Here is a 25,801-nt window from a genome sequence, read left to right as displayed (position 1 = left end):
GAAAATTTTCGGAATAATAAACAGTTTGATATACAAAGGTTGTTCAGTAAGTGAAGTGCCGAATTCTGGGAAATAGTTTTATGGATCAAAATAAAGGGAATTCCAAGAATTATATACCTAATTTTCTCATTTAAGGTGCCTTTAGAATTTAAAGCATTGTAATCTTAAAAAATACATTATGAATTTGACTATCTGAAGCTATTTTGAATATGGCTTAAACATTGTCATAACTAGTTTATATACCAACCGATTTTTACAATCCAAGTGTCGTTGAATCAAGGTGCTTTCAATGTGGTGTTAAGTTAGATTAATTAAAAAGGTTCAAAGGTATAAATAAACGTAAAATGGCGGATATTTGGCAAACAATGTGTTTTGAAGCCATAATTAATTTAATTAAAATTTTGACAGTTAAAACTATTTCCTGAAGTATGACAATTTACTTGCTAGACCCCTACACCATTCCAACCCTGAGTCCATTTAGGTGGTTTTATCTGAATTCCACCACAACTTCCACCTTCCACCTGCGTCCCTGACGTCACAGGACCTTGGAGGAATGATGGACGACACGTCTTCTATTCATCACCTGGGGTTCCCACAGGAGTAGGAGGGGGAGTGATAACGTTTGTAGGCTGCCCCTCTCCTGATAACAGTCAGTACAGTGTGTTGATAACAACGGCGCGGGACAGAACCTACTGCGCTTGCGTTGTTATTGTCGCGTTGTGACTGTGCGTTGTGTTGACGGACTTTTGTGATCACGTTCAGATTAGGTAGATGTAATTTAGTTAAACTTTTTATAAATATTAAACATTTGCTAATACTAAAATACAATTTGTGACGTATCCTCTGAATCACTGTGATGCATTTGAAAAAAAGATAGGTTAAATTAACTTGTGTATGGTTGAATATTATTTCTAGGCGATTCACATGGTTATTCAAAACATTTAAAACTTGTTTGATAAATTTATAATATTAATAATAATTTTATTTGTTACTGTTACACAATTTTATGTTATATAGCAAACGTCATCACGAGCATAAATATAAACTACATAAAGTTTACAATAATATAAAATAAACTGTTTTTAGTAATTTAATTAATACATAATAATAGGAAAAAATACATAATTATAATTAAAACTGAATTGCATAAGGAATACTGTGTTGTAGTGAAATTTAAATGCAATATATGTTATGATTTGTTTACTAGCCTACATGCGAAAATATAACTTTAAAAACAACTTTTCAAAATTAAGTTTACAGAAATTAATTCTACTGTACTTATAATTTGTTTATATTAACTTACTGTATAATTTGTGTTTATAATAAATTTCTTAAATATTTGTTGGTTTTAAATTTATTTTTTAAACTAGAAATAACCATGTTTACATACCCATGTTAAAACTGACTGAAAAATACGAAAGCTTTGTTTAATTGAGCAGAGAACGAATTAAAATTCCGGCTTACGGTTGCATGAGAAATTATCATTTCATAATAAAATTTATCCTAAAGTAATTATTATCAAGTTTTCTTTTATTTACACATGAAATCGTATAATCTGTTGGTATTGAAAATTCCAATTTTTATTTTACCCTGAAGGATTCTATGGCCGTATTAGGAAACCAAGAATCTTCGTTAATATTTTGCAAAACATTCAAATTAAAGTAATGATAAAACAAATCAGATAGTCTATATAATTTGTTACAATACAGTTCAATAATACTTGAGTATTCGTTGGACACGAAATATGACACATTAAAAAGAACTTAAATTGACAAATGACGTTTACAAATGGCTGAACACTGTTGAGCCTAACCCATAAGTAAATCAGTTGACATTAATCTAGCACAACGTATGTCAATAATTCTTAAATAAGCATTAGTCAAAATGTAGTTAGTTGATCGGCAAAATAGCACACGTCAATATTATTAAAAGATATTTGATTTTTACCAAACCCTGTTGAGCCATCCCATAGGTTTGAAAATATAAATATAATTTGTCACGCTCATTTCACTTTTGCAAACTAATCATAAAATATCGCAAATGGTAAAAAACTCAAAATTTGTAATATTTCATATTGTACCAAACATTTTTTGACCAACCCAAAGTTTGATATAAAAAATAATTTCAGCAAGTCTATGGCGTGTGTAAGTCGGCCGAAGCCTCCGTCATTCTGGGGCCAGACCACATTGCTGCTGGTGATAGCTCTACACTCTGGTAGTGCCCAAGTAGACCTACCCCCAGACTCTCTATACTTCGACCCTCGGTATCAGTTCGACCCGAGCCAGAGTCGAGCACAGGGGAAGTCGTACAGACCGTACAACCCCTACAGTCAGCCAACCCCCGAGACATACACTCCCGGGAATAAACCGGTTAAGGAGCTGAGCTTGGATGAAGCTCTCAACACTTTTTTGAAGACGCAGGACCCCAAGTACTACAACTACTACCAGAAGGGTGACCACAGGGATGGTTCCTCGGTCCCTGAATCTGCGCATTCCCCACATTCTCCTCAACCTCTACATCCTGCAGACCCTCAGGTCGCCGCCCTGCTCAAGCAGATAGACAGTGTCGGGTCTCAGCAGTGCGCCGCCAATGTGCTTGCCCAGTGGAACTTTGAAACCAACGTCAACGAAGTTACCCAGTTGGAAGCGGTGAGTTCAAAGTCATTTTTCATATGTAGGTAGGTAGTTGCTAAGATTTAGTGTATAAGTGGAGATTCTGTGGAACTCGAGATATATGTATTTGTGCTGACACTCAAAGAGCAAGACCGAGGAGTTAGGCTACATCCATCAAATCCTATAACGACGCCAAAATGATCTGCAAGAAGTGACTTATAAACTATTCAAAATCCATAATGGCAATATAAAACACAAAATCGTTCACACATGCAGTGAATAACTTTTTAAATTCATGGGAGATATTTTCTTAACAGGAGGGGTATTATTTTATTAAATTTAATAAAATTAATACCAAGAGTTTGTACCAAAAGTTAATAGCGTTAACTCCCTCCTGATCACAATGTTTTGGGAGGAATTTACATTATAATCGATGTTGTCACGATCAGTTTCATCCACATCTGCGACGAGCTCTTGTTTTATCAAGTATTGTAGTAGGCCTGAGTTTGTAGTGAACGAGATCAAAGACCATTTATACCACGGACAAATCCCCCAATGATGTAGTTTGTGACGGGGTAAGGAAAACAAATTGTTGTAATCTTTGCAAAAACATAGATGGAGGATTTCAGGTACACAGAGTTAAAAATGCCATCCTCTTTCTAAAGATTTTAGGAATAAATTGCGAAGATATTAAAAGAAACTAACTTCAATTGAAATAAAAAAGTAGATATGATTGGGAGTAATAATTTAGAAAAATTAAATATGATGTTTCTTAAAATTCGTAATCTTCACTTCAGCGTTTTATCAGAATCCGTAACTTTAAATGTCCTAATGCTAATGCTAACGTGCTAAGCTTCAAAAAAGATGGAAATGGCTAAAGTAGCTCGTATATGCACTCTTTATCAAGGTATTTACGGTTTAAAGAAGGCTATAGATAATTATTGTGACAACACGATGAAAACATCTACTTAAAATTAATTGCGTTTTTTTTAAGACGCGGAGTTTGCAATACTATCTAGAGACTTTACAAGAAGCCACAGCTTAACTCGTAATTGGAGGATTTTTATTTTCTACTTTGGAAAGCTAGGAAAAGTTTGATGGGACCAATACATCAATATTCTCTTAACTCCGTGATTACTTAATCCTTTTTGTTTCCAACTTCCGCCCCGTGTAAAAAAATGTTTGGCACACGAGGGCAATTTTGAAATTTCAGTTTTACCAAGAATATAGCTTATCTTAAAAATATAACAACCAATTTATTAAATGCCTATCAAAAATTATTTGACATGTTGAATGTAGTTACATGAAATATTAACTATAGAAATATTACTTGATTTATTGAAATCTAGATGATTGTGAACCCGTTCATTCGTATGGTATTTACCAACGGATAAATGCCGGACGAGTGGTGATTTTAGTAAATGTAGGAGTACACAAAATTATGAGATATAAGTTTTTAAATCAGCTTAAAAAACTTGTGTAGATTCTCAAGGGGGGATAAATATACCCAGTTTTGGTAAATCCCTACTCAATGAGTAAAATTTGTGAATAATACAGTACCATTAAAGTCTTAAGGTGGACAGTTTTTAGCAAATTTCGCTATATGGAAGTAGCTATTACCGTAGGTGGCACGATAAGCCCGGGACCGATTTACTTTTTCATTTTATATATAGAGTTATATATGTGTCCGTGAACGCGATAAATAGAGTAATTTCTGTCCGATTTTAATGAAATATGGTTTGAAAGTGTAAGGCGGGATAAACTTCGATGAGTTCACGAACCAGCATGATCGGACCATGGGAACGGGGATTTACGGGAGTTTTATGTGGTAAAAATTAGTTTGTCTCATTTTTTATCTTCAAAACTCAAAATGTCCCAATTTCTTTTGAATAGATTTAATTGAAAATCATTTCAGGGAAATGGAAATTCGCTTAGACGGCAGGTTTGCTGTAGCGAGGGTATTTATACTTTAAAACCCTACAATAATATAATATATGTCAATAATCTTCTATATAAATCACGCGCATCGAATAATTCCCTACATAAGTACACGAACTTACATATTCCAGTTTATGAGGAAAATACCCTCGCTGCAGCAAACCTGTAGACTAAGCGAATTTCATTTGCACTGTTGTATTATCACTAATATATTTCCTTAAAATTGTCTGATTTATTCCAATTTAAGTAAAATTAAGTTTAATGAGTATGCAGGTACATTGCTACAGGAAAGGTAATTAGATAAGATGATTAGATAAGTATGAAATAAAAAGTATGAAAACTGGCTCATGTACATATGGATTTGAACAGATTGTGTTTTGGCCTGAAGGACGAAAAAAGTAAATCGGCCCCAGTATCGAATACAGGTCTTACCATGAGATCTACGGCAATAGCTTAGTACTGTAGTTAATGTGGGAAATTTGCTAAAACAGAAAATGTAATACTGTGTTATTGTAAATAAAAATACAGTAAACGTTTCCTACAGACCATCAAGAGCAAAATGTCTTTCCTAGTAAAATGTACTTGTAAATTGCACCTTATTGAATAGGGTTGCTGGAAGGTTTACCACAAAGACAATTTGCTTCAAACGACCTTGAGTAGTTATTATCACTCCTCTGATAGGCGCGAGACGATCTGATCACCATTAACACCTATAAAAGGCATTTGTAGTTTAATTCAATGAGTTACGTAGGCACTTCCATTGTGAACTTTGATTGGAAAATATAGGGAGTAAATGTAAGACTAAGGTTTTCCCATTGATTTGTTGTGCAGTAGATCTGATTATATGTATTATGAAGATGATTAGATCGAAGTTGATGCTTTAATAGTCTGACAAAAGCCGCAACAATAATAATGCTGCAATGTTGTGCAGAATTAAATTTTTTCAAAGACGTTTGGTTGATACTGTAGCACCATATTTTATAATTTATTAAAGAAAAAAATGTTCTATAAAATTAATTTTTCTTGGATGTATATAATCATATCAACCACATGGTGGCCAAGCTTTACTTGAGAGCAGGGCTATTATTTTGTATTTTCCACCAACCGTATGTAAATCTTTAATCTTACATTGTCTAATCGGAAAATCCTCGTAATTTCCTGTATTTTGGTAAGTAAGCATACTTATTAATTGTAAACCCTACATAGAACATGTTAAGGACTAAAATGGTTTAACGTGATTGTAAATCAATATAATTTACTATAGGAGTTTCTCTGTGGATTTCCGATAATACTATCACCAAATTTCGCAAGAAAGCGTTAATTTACAACCTTAATTTCAAGCAGAAATAAGGTACATATAAAATTAACCTTACCCAACCATCACACTAGTTAAGAAATATTTTCAAAATAAACATATGTATAGGATTTATAATGATTGGGGGAATAGTTTCAAGTTTAGTTTTCTTTACAACTTTAATCACAAGACCGAATAATGCATTGAGTTGAATAAATTACAAATATCTTTTCGCGCCAAATTGTCATTTGAATTGTAAAATATCCTTGCTGCAGCAAACCTGCAGACTAAGCTAATTTATTTTTGTAAATTTTTAACTAAAGTATGTCCTTAAAATTTTCAGATTTATTCTCTTTTTAAATAACATAAATTTTTTTAGTACTCATGTTTGCTGCTACAGGGAAGGGAAATGTGTTTTTTTGTTTATTTAGATAACATTACTACATTACAGGCATGGTGACCAATTACGATGCAGAACTAAAGTTTAAGTATATTCACAGTCTTCTTGGTACACACAACATCACAACATTACAACATATTTACATTGTGTTAATATTAATAGTATAGTATGAAATAAATAAATTTGCCAAATTTGATCAAACTATATCCAATAAACAAGCATACTTCAACAATTTACTTTTGTTCTATAAGAATAACATGGACATTTTAAGTGTACTGTTTTAAAGCATTTTCTCCGTAACCTTCAATCCAACAATAAAGCTTCAGTATACAAAACTACTGTTATTTTGAGCTCTGCACGATAGTTTTAATGAAAGTCTAATATTTTTATGCCTAAGGGTAAGGGCAAGGATTTATTACTCAATTATTTATATAGAAACGATCTCAGATTCAAACACTCCTTTTCACTTTTTACTTTTAATATGCCCTGATTTGACTGTATTAGTAGTGAAACCGCGCTTCTTTAGCTTCTCTAATGTCCCTTTGTGTAACATCTGCAGTAAATCGATAAAATCCTTTGATAGAAACAAATTTCTTTTCAATTTATTATTCATCCCTCTATAAAATTATATATTGTTTCCATCGTTCTATAGAAATAATTAGCAAGGAACATAGTGATTGAAATAATTGTTTTTTTTATATATAATTGAAGGTTTTTTCCAATTTCTACTAATGAGAAGCGTGAATTGTTACCACATAGACCGAGTTCATATACTAATAAAATTATTTCATATATAGGTAATAATATCAGTTTCGGTAACACTATTCAAAAATATTTTAACTAGGTATTTAATTAGTATTATTTTATTTAATACAAGAAAGAGGTAAACATTTGAAATTTAAAATGTGCTGCATGAAAACCCCTTTAGTTCGTAATTCGAAACGAAACAGAACAGAAATGGTCAGAATCCTGCTGTATTGCATTTCAGTGGCACACGTGAAGTTAAAATTCTGGTGAAGAAATCATACTGTAAGTCATAAAATAAACTCACCCTGAATTCATAAAATAAATATTGTCTTATTTTATTACATCATAAATGTAAGTGACCTTGTTACCTCTTGCACAATGTAGTATTTCTTCCCTGTTTACGTTCATTTAATATTCAGAAATGTGTTAAAACAAAAGTGTGTTCTCGTGCGCTATATATCTAAAGAATATGAATATCTGTAGAAATCATTGAAATACGTAAGTGGTTTCACAAGCCGTTTTACAAAGAGACTTGATCTTTTTAGAATATGTATACGTGTTATTAAAAAAATATATATTTGGGACATTTTCCATCATGATTATCAAACCCATGCCACAGCAAACCTGAAGACTGAGCGAATTTCAATTTGTCTTTTTGGGTTTTAACTTAAATTTTTTTATAAACAAGTTATATCTATTCCTCATTTAAATAACATTAGGCCTAAATTTAATGAAACATTGGTTTTGCTGCTACGTGGTAGGGGAAATTTTTTTTATAAAACGTTAATAGTATAGGGTAAAAATAAATACATTTTGCCAAGTTTGACCAAAATATATTGATAAACAAACATACTAAAACAGTTTTCTTTTCTCAATATCAATAACATGGGAATTTTTAAAAAGTTCGTTATCTATTTTCTCTGTAACCTTTATTTGTACAACAACGCTTCTACATACAAAATTATTTGTCTTTTCCTCTACACCATGGCTGTAAAGAAAATTGGTAATTTCCATATTTAAAGCGTGAACATTTGAAAAAAAAATTCATTCGAAAGGAGTTTTGTTGTGACAATTATTGTAATTATACCCAACGAAAACATTTTTAACAATATGATCCTGAATGGGAGGATGTACAGTATTTGAAAACTGTATTCATCCATGTCATAAAAACGTATTTATATATTTTGATAAATTTATTTTTATTTAATCGCCATTCAGACCAGTAAAACAATAAATTTAAGAGTAGACAGAGTAAAGAGTAGTGTCTTACTCCTTTAATATATGGAAGAACGCTGAAAAGACCTGACTCTTTCGTTGACTGCTATCCATCCCAACGGTGTCATTAATCAAGTTTTTTTTGTGACTGATAGTTTGGACATTGGAAAGATAAAAACTATGTTGATTATTTATTAAATTCAGGATCTTCAGTGATTTGATTTGAATGAGGCGTATATGAAGCTCATCGGCTGTTCCTACATTTAAAGTGCTTCAGCGAGTTAGTACGTTATATTTAAAGCAAAACGTGTTCCACTTTTCATATTCATATCTTAAGTATCCTGCCTATATTTAAAAATACAAACTTTTGAAATCATCACAGTAATTATATTATAATTATTATTTTTAAATTAAGAGTATTTGTTAGTTCGAAAGTTACATTTTATTATAAGTTTTTGTGTTGATATTTCAAAATTTGACGTTTTTATGCAATCTTAGGCGACTTGAATATTATAATTTAATATTCAAGTTGCCTAAGATTATTTAGTAACGTATATACGTAACCTAAATATTATTTAGGTCAAATAAAGCTTACTCTTTTTTGTTTAATTCGCCTTAATTGTTTTAACCTCAACTCGTTTATCACTAAAGACAGGTCCATATCTAGAGACCGAGTGTAACTTTTGATTTTCAATCCACCCGTAGTAATTTAACGTATTCATCTAATTAAATTGATTCGTTGGTGCTAAGTACCGTTTAATATACAGGTCATATATCACTAAGACCCTATAGTAGAGTGCACGAAAATGGTTACTGCATCACTTTTATTACCTTTGATGTAGTATAGGCAATCATACTACATCAAACCTGGTGGTTAGAGCGCGGGACTCTAGCCCCTGAGGTCCCGGGTTCAAATCCCACCATTCACCAACGGATTTTTATCTAAGTGATAATGCCGTAACCCCTAGGTCTAGCCTGAAGTAATGTGAAAAACAATCCCAGGCTCGTGCCTAGCGTCTTAAAAACAAACAGCAAACCTAACAAAAATAAAAAACACTTAAACATCTAGCCAAATTTAGTTTTTGTTTTCAGGTGGTTTTGGTTGTTGGGTGCTATAGAAACATTTCAAGCACATTTAATTCGTCTAATAATAGTTAAAACTGCTAACCTCTTGAATATCTAGCACCAGATGACCTATAATCTATTTTGAACATGTTTTAATTCACCCATGAAAAGAAAAATAAATAACGGCTGCACACGTTTTTCGTTGTTTTGCAAGATTATACTGTATACGTTTTTAGGTAGTATACAGAATAAAAAAAATATCTTAAGGAAATTATTTCGTTATGTGCTTTTAATAGATTACGTAGTTTAATTGTCAAACTGTTTTAAAGCAATGTTGTTCGCGAGCTGTGTAAGGTGTCCGAACAGTGTTTTAGGCGTAATATTCAATAGTGTCGTAGATAACTAATTCAAGGAAATATTAAAAAGATCTACAAATCGGTAAATGATGTCACCTAGCAAAGCATACCTAAAGCATTGCATACCTAAATCAAAGGGGAAGTGATACATACTGGAAACTTTGTTTTCAGGTGTCGTTAGTATATTTACTCTTCTCTGACGTTTTGAATGATGAAAAATATTACAAGACTGACTTTTTACATATTGGACTGGACGTTCTGAAAACTGGGGCTGAGGTAATGACTGCAATGACATAAGACTTTTTTAAATTTCTGCGTGGTTTAAATAATCAATTAAATTGTTCCCTGCCGTAACATGGGATAGTTTTAAATATCACATTTAAATTTAAAAGAGTATTGTAGTTAGAATCCAACAAACAAGAGCATACGCCGAATGTATGAGGTATCTAAATGCTGTTTATAGGTTGGAACTTATATAAAGATGTTAAAAATTAATTGACTTTTACCAGTTAAAAATTATTAGAAATACTGTATTTGGTGATGCAAACTTTAAGTGTTATCCACAATCTATCGATAGACTGCATTTTTGGAAGCATAAGCTACTTTTAGATCTGTGAGGTATACCGTTGTGTGCTTCTTTGCCCCTTTAATTGATATGTTCTGCATACTTTTTAAATAGCACCCCAAATCAACTTTAGTTAATAAGAACATAATTTAAAAAAATTAAGAAAATAATTTAATTTCTGCTTTTGAGTGACAGTCTAAAACCTTCAACTGAGTGACAGTTAACCTTTCTGTATGTTCCTCCGGATACAAATTGAACATCAATCCAAACGTCTAAGGAGTTACGAGATAGGCCGACGTTATTGTTGAAAATGTCACACATTTAGGTTAGCCCGGCTAATTCAGGACTACACTCGAGTCTACTTCCTCGGGACGCCGGCAGCCACACGGGCGAAGACCTTGGCTGTTTCGCCACGCGACATTGGCCTGTGGACAACGGGGACAGTCGTGGGAGATTCCCAGGTCCTTCCTCTGTCTGAGGCTTCCGAACATCGTCTTCCTCTCCACCTCCATCGTCCTCCAAGGCACGTACTTAAGTGACACATATTGGATAGAAATGCCTTTTGATAAGCATTTGGCGGGATGGGAAAGAAACATGTGGTTTTTGGGTTTGAGGGAGGCAGCTGGTCTTGTGGTTTCTCCGTAGGACGTTTATAATTGAGGTAGAGGTTCAAGTCCCAACAATCACCGATGTCGGTTACCTAAAATGATATTGGCGTGACTTGCATGGTTTGGGTTCCTAAGCTAGGTCCAAATTTTAAGTGAAAAGCTAAGTCAAAAAAAAATTTGCTACAATTGAATTGCTTAGTGTTTGGAATTATTCCCTAACAGCCCCACTGCGGCGTGACCATGGAATAGCCGAGAACGATAGTCCACCTGTCACTGGAAACTATCCGCTCGAAAATTACTTAAACGGTTTAAAGGGATTTAACCATCCTGTTCGCGTGTGTATTTCTCGAACTTCACGAGACCTTAACCTTTACTAGCTTACCTTGAGTAAATTACCTCTGGGTAAAATCGTAGGTTTTATCATAGTGAAAATAACGGGAAGATTATGTTGGAGTTGAAAAAACACATTTTGGAATGTTATATGGCTTTGGACAGGTGCTTAAAATATTAAAAATAATAGTAATCACTACTTGGAATCCTTAAGAAATTTATATTTTGATATGGAGACATTAAATAATTAAACTAGCAATTACCGACCATATAAACGCTACAGAAATATACAATGCGACTTAAAAATCGCAAATCTAACCATGGTGTGCGACACACTAATATGGAGTTTTTAATGTAGCCTATAATCTAAGTAAATAAATCACTTTCTCAAACCAACTACCTTCCTTAAGTTACAACATTCCTTTATCGACTAATTCAATTGGGTCTAATCATAGCTTAAAATTTACAAAATAGTAACTTGAGAAGGTAACATTTTAAATAGTACATTAATCCTTAACACAATCAGCTGTTGGGCAATACTTAAATTGAATTTTCTCGATATTCTATCTTGGTTCTGCATGTGTCATTCCACAAGAAGGTAATGCGTGACATAAAATGTTTAGTTACGGTTGCATAATGTAATAGGTTGCAACTTATATCGTTGTTTAACCACAGGAAATGACGAAGTCAGTTGGTTACACTGACTCACTGAAACACAGGGGAATCAGCTGAGGATAACTTTCCCGGTTATAATACGGTTACAGATTAATTACCAGACCTTCAACGCCTGTTTTCCAACTATATTTTCCCACACGTGTTTTATTTCAATCCTCCAAATTAGCGGTTCTGGTCGATGAAGTCATATCATTTAGAGATGATTCAGTGGAAAAAATACCAGTGTTCATGTTCCTACTTGTAAATATTGAGTTGATATTGTTATTTGTTAATATTGCTGTGTCAATATCCAAAATTGACGTTATTCCTGGTATACTGTTTAGGCAATGATAGGGTTGTTAATTTTTGGCTGGGGGAAACCGGGACAAACACTTGATACAGACGAAGGAAGCGGACTATACTCGTAATTCAATATCTTTCATTGAAAACTAATTGAACCAATAGCAAATACATCAAACACAATTTTCGTGATGCATCTTAATTCCACAACAGCTCTATGAAGAAAATGATTAGGCCTAAATAAAAATACAAATATTTGTTCCAGCATTTATTCAGAAATCGCTTTATTTTCATGGACAATTATTAGCTTCGGGTCCAGCATATCTCTGGAGCGACTTCGAATAAGTAGCTTATAGCATAAATTAAAGAGTCTACTCTTTAATCTTTGTTTATATGTAGAACCATAGCCTTTAATCTAAGGTAGAACTTCCAAAGAACTACTTCGGATTTCGAGAGTCGCAGTAGCGACTCACATTTTTTCTACATTTGCTGGTGTACGAAAAAGCTTTGCGGCTACAACTATTTTTAGGGTTTAACCTTTTATCCCAAATAATTTACCCAGTTCCCAGTCGTTTTCCGATCTGGACCGCGCCATGTTGACCAAGGATGGAATGTGGTCCAAACAATAAATATCAGACTGGGTGTTTGCACAGGACTCACTATTTTTAAAATACTTTCAAACAGAAAAATACATGTTTTAGTTTTAATAAACCCATAGTGCAATGTTAACTAAAATAGCATAGGTCAATTGATTGTATTAGTATAGCTGTTGATTTATTGGTGCATTACTTATCATGAGGCAGCAATAGAAAATTGGGGTCCTCTCATATCCCTACTCTGCATTTTCTTTTACCACTGGACTATTCAAATATTGTTTTATTATCAATTGACTATGTTTTAATATAAATAGTAGGTTTCATAATATAAATCTGAATTATCTTGACTAGAGTGTAAATGTTTGGCAGATCTTAGTAGACTGCAAGACCCACTTTTCATTTTAAGAGTAGTGGTATTACACTATTTATTTAACAATTTCCTTGTTTGTTGGACGATTTTTTCTTCCAATTACAAGTAAAATGTTGTCCACGTAGTTTGGGGACTCCCCGTGTGCCCTGTGGCCTCTCGGCCGTGACAGCTGACAGCTGACGGGTGGACGGTGGACGGTGGACGGTGACGGGATATCCACACAACACAACCTTGTGCGACACACGTTGGTCCACAGGCGTGAAGGGCGACACAGTCGTAGGACATATTAATCGTTTGAACAATTAGATGTGTGTATTACCTGGAACTGAACAATTAAGGGAAAACTCAAGATATACGTAGCCATAAACATGTTTTTGTGTAGCTATAAGCTACATTTTATATCTACACATAATTAATTTTGAAGAGGTTATTCAACGGAGCTCCTAAAGTTTTTAACCGTTTTTGACGTTTTTGGAATGATTTTTAAGATCCCAATCTGAAGCTGTGCAGACCCTAAAAATTAGCTCAATATATGCTAAGGGCTTCGCCCCAGTTGCCCTCAGAGTCGCAATGTATATATGGAATAATATTATTGTTTATTTTTAGTTGATATATTTTTACTTTCTCATGTGTCTCTCTTATTTGTTTATTTTTGTAATACTCATTTAGCACGGCTAACAAGTTTCACTTTTACCTCAAACAGAAGTACAATCAACACGTTGTAAAGGTGTTTGATGGATTTAATTTACTATCATTTCATTTTGTTACTGTGAAATATTTGATAGTGATAAATTGAGCTCATCCCAGTGAATGAGGCTTTTGTATATGAGTAGACAGATAAAAAAAACTTAAAATGTTAATTATATTATTATTAATGAAATTTGTATGTGCCTAATACATGACCTAAATAATATCTTAAACTTAAATAATTCATTTAATTTAATTAATTAGACCTAATCTAAAGTTATTATGAGATTTATTTATTATGAGTTCACTCTGAATTCACTGCTTTTGTCATAAATGGGGGAAAAATAATAGTGCTGCACCCTGTTGATAAACCTTATAACTTTTTAATGCTATTCAATATCATAGAACCGACTTAAGTAGTTGAAACAGCTGACAAAATTCTTTAATTCCTTTTAAAGATGAATACTAGTAAGGTTTAACATGGGAAACTCTAGAGCCACTGGGTCAGAGCCAGGAAGTATATTTGAGATAAGAATATGTCTATATGTTAATCGGGAATGTGAGCTATCATCATACCAAATTTCAAACCAATCCGACCAGTAGTTATTGTGTGATTGAACTTCAAACAAACACGCAAACTTTCACATTTATAATATTAGTATGATTCTATTTTATATTGTTGTCATCTACGCTGGGGACGGTCCATGTCCTGGTCTTTCAATATTTTTATAAGATAGCATCACTGATTGATAGCCCATCAATGACAAATTGTATCTGGGTCTGGAAACGATCTCGCTCGGAATTGAACCACCGACGTTCACACTTACTGCGAGGACTATAACACCCGGACAATTTAGTTCCATTAATATCTGTTTTTGCTTAACCGTGTATATGTATAGAACTTGTACTAACAAATGTTTCACTAGTTTGGAAGGTTCTGATGGATACTTTTGGTTATCAGTTCCCTTGACCCATAGTAGCCTCGGAAAGGTTGTCTTTGTTTGACAAAAGAACGATAATTGTCTTTGTCGTGTATCAGGAACCGTTTAAACTGTACAATGCCGAGTTCCTTATACTTGAAGGTTAATAAGTTAAAACATGTTAGACAACAGAATATTTAAAGGTATTTAAATTCATATTAACGGTTATCTGTGAGTCTGTGTATACTATATTATTAATTAGTTATTAAAATGTAAACGTCGGTGTTTTAAATATTGCTTAAGAGATATTTTAACCCCCTTGAGTAATAAAAGCCTGTATTGGTGTTTAACTCAATATTATTTAACCCAAAGGGACGATTTTATATCCTTAACAACAGATTACTTACTTTCATATGTATAATGTATCTTACATTTGACAAAAACATATTACTAATTAAAAGATGACAATATTGATTGAATATTTTCGAACAGTATTATTAATTTCCTATAAGAATGCATCGTTGTGCTTTACCTTGCAGAAAGCCGGTTAGAGATATACATTTTTTAGATGGCAAGAGCTAGAATTCTAAATTTTAAACACGACTTCAGTCTTATAAAGTACTTTGAATAGGTTTGGATAGTACTGAGAAAATCATTTTAACCCCTATTGAAGTATATTCATAATATTTGAACCAAATCAATTCATTTTAGCCAATTCAAACAAACGTCTACTTTTAATCGGAAACCGAATTGAACTGTCACCTTTTCCCTAGCTACGACACATTTTATGCTATCAATCTCACGCTTTTATTTTTGTACTACAGTGTCACTTGCAGACATTGTTATTTTGAATTCACATTGGATAACCTAAACCCCGCCCTTACAAAACACGGGTTCCAATAGATAGTTTAAATATAACATAAGTGATCGGGAGGTCTTAAATAATACGTTGGCAGTAGTACATTTGAGGACAACTAATAAACGGATCTAAATGTAGACATGTCTATCGTTGTCAACGCCTAATTACACAGGATTAGTACTACACAGGAATTTTAGTTTACAGAACCCACACAGTGTGAATCATGGGATAAAACAGAATTACGCACGGTTCCAGAACAATACCTTGTAACCAGACAAGAGTGTACGGTTAAACTTGCACTCTTATCACTACTTTCTCCTGTTATCACCCGCCAAACCGTGAATATTCCGCGACTTCCGGCAACCACCGGAAGCAACTCGTTCTATTTGCGCGGGAGTCGCAACCTTGACCGAGACTACTGAAGCCTACAACACTAACGCCACAGCATTAAAATATCGTAATTGTTTATATCAACATGTATTTAGTAGGCTATTGAGTGTTATTCCGATGGGCAGAATCCAACCTTAGGGGTGTTTGACATTTTCCCGAATTGTTTTCTGAATCTCTAAATCTATCCAGTGCATTGTGCAAGTTAAGTATTATTGCTAAAAAAAAAAAAAAAAATAGATCAAGAAAGAATAGAAAGTTCAGTATTTTTCAACAATTTTTTATAAAGTTTACCATGTAAGAATTATAGTCCTCGCCACCCTAAGTTGAGGCAGCCAAAGGCCGCACTAGATATACACCGTGCGGCCTTTGGCTGCCTCAACTTAGGGTGGCGAGGACTATAGTGAAGAAATTCTTTAGCCATCTTTCGGCCAACATGCGTAAAGTACACTTCTACATTTTCTTCATGTTCCATACAGTATATAATTTGAATTATAGGGTTTTACAGATTGTTAGTAATGACAAAAAATGCCAGTTTTCAACTATTATAAAATTCAAACATCCTTTATTTCGCAAAAATACAACTATTGATTTTGTTTTCTCATGTTTGCTTGGCTAGACCTCCCAAGAAGCATGAGGTCCTTATTATACGTTTTTTACGTATATTTATATTCCATACCCCCTCCCCCAGACCCACCGGATGTGGACACCCACCGTAGGTTTCTGACCCCTTAAAACAAAGATCTGCTTCTGCCGCCCCTCTACTAGACTTTTGTATCAACCCTATATTTTTCCGCCTTGATGCACAGCTTACACCATACATTTTTGTCGTTGAGGGGGTGAGTTTGTCTAGTATTAGAGTGCTTGGCTTCAGTTTCCAAGGGTTCAAATCCCACCAATCCTCAATCGATTTTAAATTTGTAATAATTCCACGACGCTTTAGCTAGGCCTAGTCTTGAGTTATGTGTGTACACCCGGCCCGGGTTAAAAACTAGCGTCATAGAATGTACAAGTTGGCTAAAAGAACACATTTTGTTCAATACCAAAATTTTATACCTTTTTCTACCCAAAAACACACCCAATGTGTCAATTCCTCCGAATATTACATTTTAAAAGGTTTTAGGAGATCCGTATCCCGTTCCAAGGGCACGAAAAGGTACTGTGACCAAGAAGTAATGTATATAGGACACTTTTCTAGTTATTGTCACTGTGGCTGTAGAATTCATTAACTCCAACTACGACGACGGTCTTTTCAAAGGCCCTTCCGTAACATCTCCAGCCAGGTCAGAGTCCTTGACCACGCTCCCACAACCACGATAACATCACGCGAGTTCAGAGTAAAAAGTGGCTACAAGGATAAGCATTGTAATTCGTTCCAGTAGTGAATTTGGGCAAAATTAGCGCAAGAATTATTAAATGTGGTTTGTGTTTTTGTCACTTGAATATATAAACCGTGAGTTAATGCATATTTATTTCCTTAAAAGAGGAAATACAAATCTGCTGGTTTAGTGGTGGGGTTCTAGAGTGTGGGACTTCATTTATCAATCTATCTATACTATTATAAAAAAGAGGTGGTTGCTGTATGTGTGTATGTGTGTATGGGAAAAGTAAACTCGAAAAATACTGGTCGGATTGGGCTGAAATTTGGCATGATGATAGCTCACATTCCCGATTAACATATAGGCATATTCTTATTTCAAAAATCCTTTCGGGCTCCGCCCCAGTGGCTCTGGAGTTTCCCATGTTAACCTTATGAGAAATGGAATTATTGAATCTTAACAGCTGTTTCAATTAAACAAGTTGGTTCTGTTCTATGATGTTCAATAGCATTAAAGTTACAAGGATTACCAACAGGGTGCAGCACTATTATTTCTTTTACATTTTTGACAACAGCTAATTTGCAACCAAAAGGTGAGTGAGCGTAGCGAACGAACTTCAACCTGGAGGCGAGTTAGCGTAGCGAACGAGCTAACCTGAAGGCAAGTGAGCGCAGCAAACAAGCTCCAACCTAAAGGTGAGTGAGCGTAGCGAACGAGCTCCAACCTAAAGGTGAGTGAGCGTAGCGAACAAACTTCAACCAGGACGCGATTGAGCCATGCGAACGAGATAATATTGAAAATTAAGAAGTTAAACGGGGCAAAGCCCGCGGGTTACAGCTAGTGTAATTATAAATAAGGCGAACGTGATGTCAAAGCCTCAGTTGAAAGTCCAACAACGAGAAGTCGTCAAGAAAAATAAAAATTTCCTGTTGGCTGTTCTACAAACAGAAGCTTCTGACTTCCGAATCAGTTGATCCACATTGTTTTTGGATCTGCCGATGCTCTTCTGTTACGTTACGTTAAGCTTTAGAAAACCTTTTGGCTCTTGATTTCCCCAATATAGTCTTGAGATTCATAACATTCCCTATAATAGATTTTCTGCCATGATTCTGAGTGTTTTATGTTCAACTCCGTGTTGACGTGGTCATCTCACCTCCCAAAGTATTCCGATTTTAGTTTGGATATTAATGTACAAATCTTTGCGTGTGACAGTTCCATTGTAGTCCATATCCTCAGGTACTTCGATCACGGACTGTGTCAATAATGTAGCACTGAGCGGTGTTTTCAACGTCTAATCAATACTTTTTTCTTGTTGTATGTCCAGACATATGATCCGTACAAAACCCTACTCTTTACTCATACTCTTTCAGAGCATTTTTGTATATTATTTTTAATAGGATTTTGATTTTACTTGTTTACAGTTTTTGTAAAGCCCAAGAACATTTACTCAATTTCAAAACTAACTTTAATTTCGGCACAACCATCCTTATTATCCTCTCTTTTGATTTATGAGTTTTTAAACTTGACCCGAATTTTATCTAATCTCAAATTTTAAATAGAAAAAGATATGTATAAGAAAATAAAAATTCTGAAAAAGTGTTTTATTCTTTTATTTGGCAATAATGTATTCGTTATTAGCATAGAATAGTCTCATAGCTTCCATAGTTACTATTAAAGTTATGTTTGGACTTGTTTCTAACCCTCGCAGTTATCCTCCTGAACTCCAGGGGTTCTTTGAGAGGAACGGGTTCAATCCCGGTATACTATTAGCAACATATTGAGGCGCTTGCATCGATTTCTTTCCTAAAAAGTGCCTCTGGCGTATGCAATAACAAAATAATTGAACTTGTGTTGACCTTTGTACTCTGATTAATCCTTGTAAGTTCTTGGGTTGTGTTTATGTGGGTTCTTGGGTTATTTATCGCTTTTTATTTTAGGTGAAAAACGCGGTGAATAGTAGTGAACAGTGGTGAACAGTGGCGAACATGACTCAGTTGCAGTTGTAGTCATCTCCGATGATTTACAAAGGTAGAGAGTTACAAATGGACTTGGGATGTACTTGATCTGATACCAGTTGTACCCAGGAAAGTGCTGTATGAGGTAATGTCTGCAACTTGCAGAAGCACTTTCTTTGATCCGACTCATTGTAAGGATTGCGACAGCCTTTGGAAAATCGGGGTAAAGAACATGATTTAGGCGTAAAAGCTCTCGCTTTGCCTTTATCTCAAGGAATTTGTCATTAAGAAACGTGACTTTAATTGGTACGTTACGAGTTTGTTTACTATATTTTGGCATTTCACGTTTGTACCACTCAAGGGGCGTTTTTTTTTCGTTAAATGTATATAAAACAATACATTATTGTTAAGAAATAAGGTTTTTCCACTGGCTAATGGGATTCATATTACCAATACTGTAGCTCTCGTATAAGATAAAGATATTTAAAGTAATTACGTACAATTTTGGGCAATTTTATTGCAAATAACATAAAATATTATGACATTCTTCAAGAGTGAATTTGTTTCTCCCATTTTCTCCTTTTAAACTTCCTAAATAGATGATTTGTGTATGTTGTACAGAGTGTTTTTTAGCGCAACTCAAATTATAAATGCCGTTAGACACATTTTAAGCTGATATGTTGGTATCCCTGTTTTCTTTACGTCATTGCCAATCAGCTGTTAAACATTGTTGCAAAGTTATACATGAGTTTAGGTATTATTGGTAATTTATAGTGAATAAGTCTCAGCTTGCTTGGTGCTTCTGCAAACTCAAAGAGTATGGAACATTAAAGGTAAAAAAGAATGTTTATTTTGCCAAGAAAGGTTTTTAATTAAGATTCAAGGTGGGATCACAGTTTAAAAGTCATATGTTTCTAGAATTGTCAAAAATATAAAGAATACCGGAATTGTAGGGAAAAAAATCAAATAAAAAACTTAGATCTACAATAAATTTTCTATTTGAGATTGCAGAAATACCACGTTGAGTCTTATTCACAATAAATTCTAAATAGCACTAAACTTCAAAAATATCTATGCAACAATGCATATTATCTGATCAGCAATGAAGTAAAGAAAATAAGGATACGAAGCTAGTTTTTCGTATAAAAGTGTCTCTCACGGTTGTGTTAATTATTTGGTTTGCGTTTAAAAAACACCCTGTAAACTTACACTACTGTAAACTATTTGAATTTTTTTTTCATACCTTCAATCTCATAACCTAAAATATCATTGTTTACATTTTTCAATGTTATGGTCTTAACAATTTCAAAATATTATTGTATAGGTATCATAATCTAAACATCAAACAATTTGAAAATCATCGAATTGGGCGAATTTGTTCAAAAACCGCACATGGTTATCCAGGAAGTTTTAAAAAATACCTCAATTTTTCGCAGAACATAAGCCCTAGCTATATTCTACATCAAGCCCAGATAAGAAAGCTTAAGGTCATTATTAAGCATTGATCAAGCTCATAATATATTGTATCCATGAATAAAACGATGTTGGGTGTCCGTTGAGACGTTTCATACAATGCGAAATGCTTTCACAAAATGTAATGCATACCTACAATAGAAACATGATTGTAAATACAAATGCAAAGCGTGTAAGTCAAGTTGGAAATCAGCCAATATTCTAGCTATAAAACGGTCTCCAACATTTTGTAATCATGAATATTCTATAGTGGGGTAATCGGTAATCATTGGTTTTACTAGCTACTCGTGCATTACGCTGTTTTATTGGATTGTCAGTTCACTGAAATATATCGTTTCTCAACCTACCGAGTAATTTGTTTAAGTATTATGCTCTCAATTAAATTGTAGGCTAAATGATCTGTCTTTGACGACTTTAAATAAATCAATAGTATGCATGTCTTTTACCACAGACAAGGGAATACATACTTGTATGTGCTTTTACTGATGACTTGTTTCTTGTAGATGTCTTTCTTTGTGGAGAGGAATAAGCTGGTCTAGTGTCTAGATGTGCAGCACAGTGTTTTGGTCTTCAAGATCCTGGGTTCAAATTCCAACAATCAATCATCAATGCCTCTTGACTATGTGATAATAACTTCTCTAGGCTTAGCCTGAAGAAATGTTTACTGTACAACGGCCCCGGGCTAGAGCCTGGTGTCCTGGAATGTGAAATAATTAAATATTTAAAAATTTGAGGGATTTCTTCGATACAGAAACAATTACCTTCAGAATCTTACTCTGCTAATCATGAATATATTTTACTGATAATTGCAATCACTATACACTATACACGATTGAACAATACAACACACTATACTTGTATGCAAGATTGAAAAAAAATAGTTGAGATGTATACCGCTATTCCGCTAACTTGTAAGTAAAATACGACCCATCGGACTCGTCATGTGGTAAAAAAGCGATACCCCAGATCAGTTTCCCCATGTCCCTGTTAGGGTAAAGATACATTGGACTTTGAATTTTTGAGCATTTTTATTCACCTTAATAGTATATAGTAATTTACATGGATAATATTAAATATCAATAATACTATATGTTAATAATTTTATAAAAAAACATTTTATAAAATAATATATTATATATTAATAACATTACATGTACAAATATAATACCTTTACCTACGACCGTTTTTTAAAGTAGCCATTTCAGTTCAATAAGTCAATAAGTCATTTATTAGGACAGATCAACATATACATGCATTAGCCAATTACATGCATTAGTATAGGTTCAGTTCTTAGAATTGAAAAGTTTCACTTAACAGCTGTTTACTTTCATAACAGCATAGTTTCATTTCATAACTAAACAGCATAGTTTTTCTCATAACAACACGGGTAACCGACCAATGAGGTTCAAGGACTGAGAGAAAAGAAGTAACATTGTAATGATTCGAACGTCAACTAATCAGCTGATCAGCTGATCAGTTGACAATTTTAATTGTTGATCCGACTTGTTCCTGTTCATACTCGCGTATTCTTAACCTAATAAGTTGGTAGAAGTTAAAGGAAGGTATATTAAACATTATTTTTAAGTGAAGTTGACGAGATGGAAATGAGAGCACAAACTGTTTGTGCTAATCTTTTGCCACCAAAATCGAAACAAAGGTATGAAATTACATACCAGCAATTTATTAAATGGACGAAACAAAATAAGGTTAAATTGATTAATGAAAATGTGCTTCTGGATTATTTTGAAAACCTCTTAACCACTTTTTCACCCAACTTGTTGTAGACCATATATTTGATGCTGAAATCTAACTGTAAGTTAACTGTTTCGCTATATTATTCAGTTGTCCAAAAAAATATGCAATATTTCTCTAATTGTACCTGATACAATATTTATGGTAAGAATGCTGCTAGCAAAACATATTCCCTCAAAAAGTAGCGCATTATTTAACGAAGTTTTACAAACACGTAATTACATGAAATCAGCTGATTATACAATAAGTCGTTGCATCACTTTCATTAGCAATGACAATAAACGAAAACATACCTTCTCTAAGAAGTTATGAGTAGTGATTGTTAGTAATTAAAAACCAGATTGTTAGTAATTAAAAAAAAACTGTCGTAGGTAAAGTAGTGTACGCAACTCGCGTTAATAGTCTTTACGACACTCGTAGAAGTTTTTAAGGCACGAGTCTTTGCGAGTGCCTTAAATTTTCTACTCGTGTCGTAAAGACTAACTTAACGCAATCGTTGAGTAAACTACTATAATATACCGGTGTAAAATCATTAAGTGCTATACAGCGACAGCGTATACTACTAACTTCAGTGACAACAACTCGACTGGCCGATAGAGAGCATGATTAATTTACCAATGTGTTTATTTCAAGTTCAAACCACTGTGCTTGTTCCAGTGCCTCTATTCTATAAAATCATTGTTAATCTCGAGCGTAAGGTGGCTGTCGAACTGGCAACGCAGCCTCAGTTTTACATCCGGGGTACGCAAGTTCACTATATCCTTCCCGTTCCAGATGGTTACCTCAAACAATCTGTGGCTAGACATAAGGTAGGGATATATCAAGTAGGAAGTGTGAAAAGTTTGAGTATACTGCAGACCATCTGCTATTTGTCTGCACAGAGCTGAAAGGCGGAATACTACACCAGGCAGAGCTCATAGACAGAATGTTACCTTTTATCAGATATCTGCAGTTCAAGGGAAGCAAGCAAAGAGGTGTAGAAATCCCGGTCGTGGCTGACACTCCTATGGACATAAATTTAACTCCTGCTTAATCAATCATTAGACTTATAAACAATCTAACTAAATTCCTAAAAAGGTTTTGTAACAATACTACTAATTAATTCCATGTTACCTAACATATTTGTCTATGATACAATGAGCCATTTTGCATGTTTCAGCTGAGGGCACAACTGGCTTATGCAGAGTTCCAGGCTAGAGTTCGCACCCTGGTATCCAAGATAGAGAAGGATCGAGTAGGAGACCCCAGGCTCTGGAGACAGCTCAGGCATCTCTCGGTGATCGGGCCTGCAGCTCTACCTCCGGACCAGCTGGACAGGGTGAGTCTGCTAGAGTTACTTCTGTACTCCAACAACGGCACCAAGACCAACACTTTTGGACAACTAACCAAGTTGACCTGAGATTTAAAACGTCGTGAGGCATGTCATAGCCTTAGAGTACAGGAAGGCGAGCTGGTCTTGTGGTAGAGCATGAGGCTTTGATCCATAAGGTCCCGGGTTCAAACCCCCCACTTACACCAATAGATTTCAGCTGTGATAATGCCACGACCATAGGTCTAGGCTGGATTAATTAGTAAAACGGTTCAAGGCTAGATTATGAGGGAAGGTATTTTTAAAAATAATTATTTTTAACTACCTATGTTTAATAACTCATGAAATGATGCATGATAGTTTCCATATAACACAAGGTGTATTTATAGGGGGGTGAAACCTTGGGATTTTAAAAGCATAATTATTTAGTGAGCAGATTTTAGACGGCTCACAAACTGGTGTGCAATGATGGTTGAGCTCAATCTTCTTCTAAGTCGAATAACACCACAGAATAAGGACAGAGGCCGTTGTTTTCTGTATTCTGTTGTACTAGCCAACCTAAAATGTAGACTCATCCAACCGATTGGCAAATAATAATTGACAACAGTTGTATGTTAAAATCAACGTGTTAATACTAAGATAACACTTGCAATGATAAAGACATTTTTCACTATTTTTAGATTGAATAATCTTTCCAAACAGAATGCGATCTATGTTTTTTGCAACAACATGCGCACTGAACTGGGAGTTTCCAAGATAAGCGCAAGTGGAAATTACACATAGCAGCAAAAAACTTGTCGGGAAACTTTTAAATGGTTATTTGTATACTCTTTCACTTTTAATTTTTATTTCTGAAAACGTCATATCCATATAGTTGTAAGTCGTTTGACTAACAACGTCCTTACAGCTATAAACTAACGTGTTAAATATTATGTTTTATATCTGTTTTAAATATGTGGATAAACTAATTTCAGTAGATGGTAGTTATATCGTCTTACATTCAATCAACGAGGCAAAGGGTAACACTTTCTCAATCGAAATTAGATTAATATATTCATCATAAAATATGCCAATGATACATTTGGAAAAATCGCGTTTACATGAAAAACCAATTTTTTTTTTGTATTTTTATCTAAAAATATTTGTTCCTTGAAGTGACAGTAGATTTTCGTTTATGCAGTATAATCGAGTTATCAATGACATGCTGGAGATCTACAACAGTGCTACAATCTGCGCTTATAACGAACCTCTGCGTTGTGGGCTGCGCTTGGAACCAGGTTAGTTAATTTTTAAACTGTTCTTTTGTTGAATATAACATCATCAGCTGTGAAAAATATCTTGAATCATTGTCTCACTTGCTCCGCTATAATTCTGATGTGTGAAATAAAATCCATCACTTTCCAACATATACCCTATACCTTTCTGATCCATTATCATCATTTAACATAAATTTTAAAAAAATACATCCATGCTGCAAAATTTTATATAAAATGAATCTTATTCTAATTTACCAATTGATGCTGGTTGGTTTTAAATTTGTAATTGTTATTATTAAATTATGTTCAAGGCGGTTGAGTTCACGTTACTGTAAGGAAGTGCCAAAATATAATTCATATTTTTAAAGGTCGCTAAAAAGTAGAAAGGTTTATATGATTTTATGTCGATATTTTATGCATGCTAAATTATCGGGTAGTTTGTAAAAGAACAATAATAGTGTCATAGTTCTTTATGAGTTGAACCATTGAATCTAGATCTAGTCAATGTCAAACGGACTCAGAGCTATTCATGCATCCTATTGTTGGGTGCGGAGGGTAGGTTTCTTGAGTCTCGTAGTCAATGGCTCATCAGCCATACGCACGTAGATTTCAGTAGCCCTGTCTCTACATATACTGATGTCAGTGTGATATGTAGATCTACAGGCTATCATGGCGACATCTCACGACTGGGATGAGCTGCAGCATACATGGGTCGAGTGGAACCGTAGATCTGGTATGAAACTGAGAGACCTCTACGAGCAGCTGGTAGACCTCGGCAACTACGCAGCCAGGCTAAATAGTACGTACTTAATACTCAAACAACTACAATACTAG

The 25,801-nt window shown here is 34.2% G+C and overlaps 1 protein-coding gene across 1 annotated transcript; it reads left to right on the top strand.

Annotated features, from left to right (window-relative positions):
* Window positions 1–654: 654 nt before the first annotated feature.
* Window positions 655–25,801, top strand: LOC128999031 (angiotensin-converting enzyme-like). Its single transcript, XM_054425388.1, has 5 exons — window positions 655–767; window positions 2,129–2,648; window positions 23,562–23,720; window positions 24,892–24,988; window positions 25,623–25,801. Exons 2-5 carry the CDS (start codon window positions 2,136–2,138, stop codon window positions 25,799–25,801), a joined length of 948 nt encoding a protein of 315 aa, XP_054281363.1. The 5' UTR covers window positions 655–767; window positions 2,129–2,135.

Source organism: Macrosteles quadrilineatus, unplaced genomic scaffold, assembly GCF_028750875.1.
Source record: "Macrosteles quadrilineatus isolate MER2022 unplaced genomic scaffold, UCM_ALF_1.0 Scaffold_7__1_contigs__length_78375512, whole genome shotgun sequence".
NCBI classification, from domain to species: Eukaryota; Metazoa; Arthropoda; class Insecta; order Hemiptera; family Cicadellidae; genus Macrosteles; species Macrosteles quadrilineatus.
The sequence above is the reverse complement of the archived record's forward strand: the minus strand, read 5'-3'. Positions and strand labels throughout refer to the sequence as shown.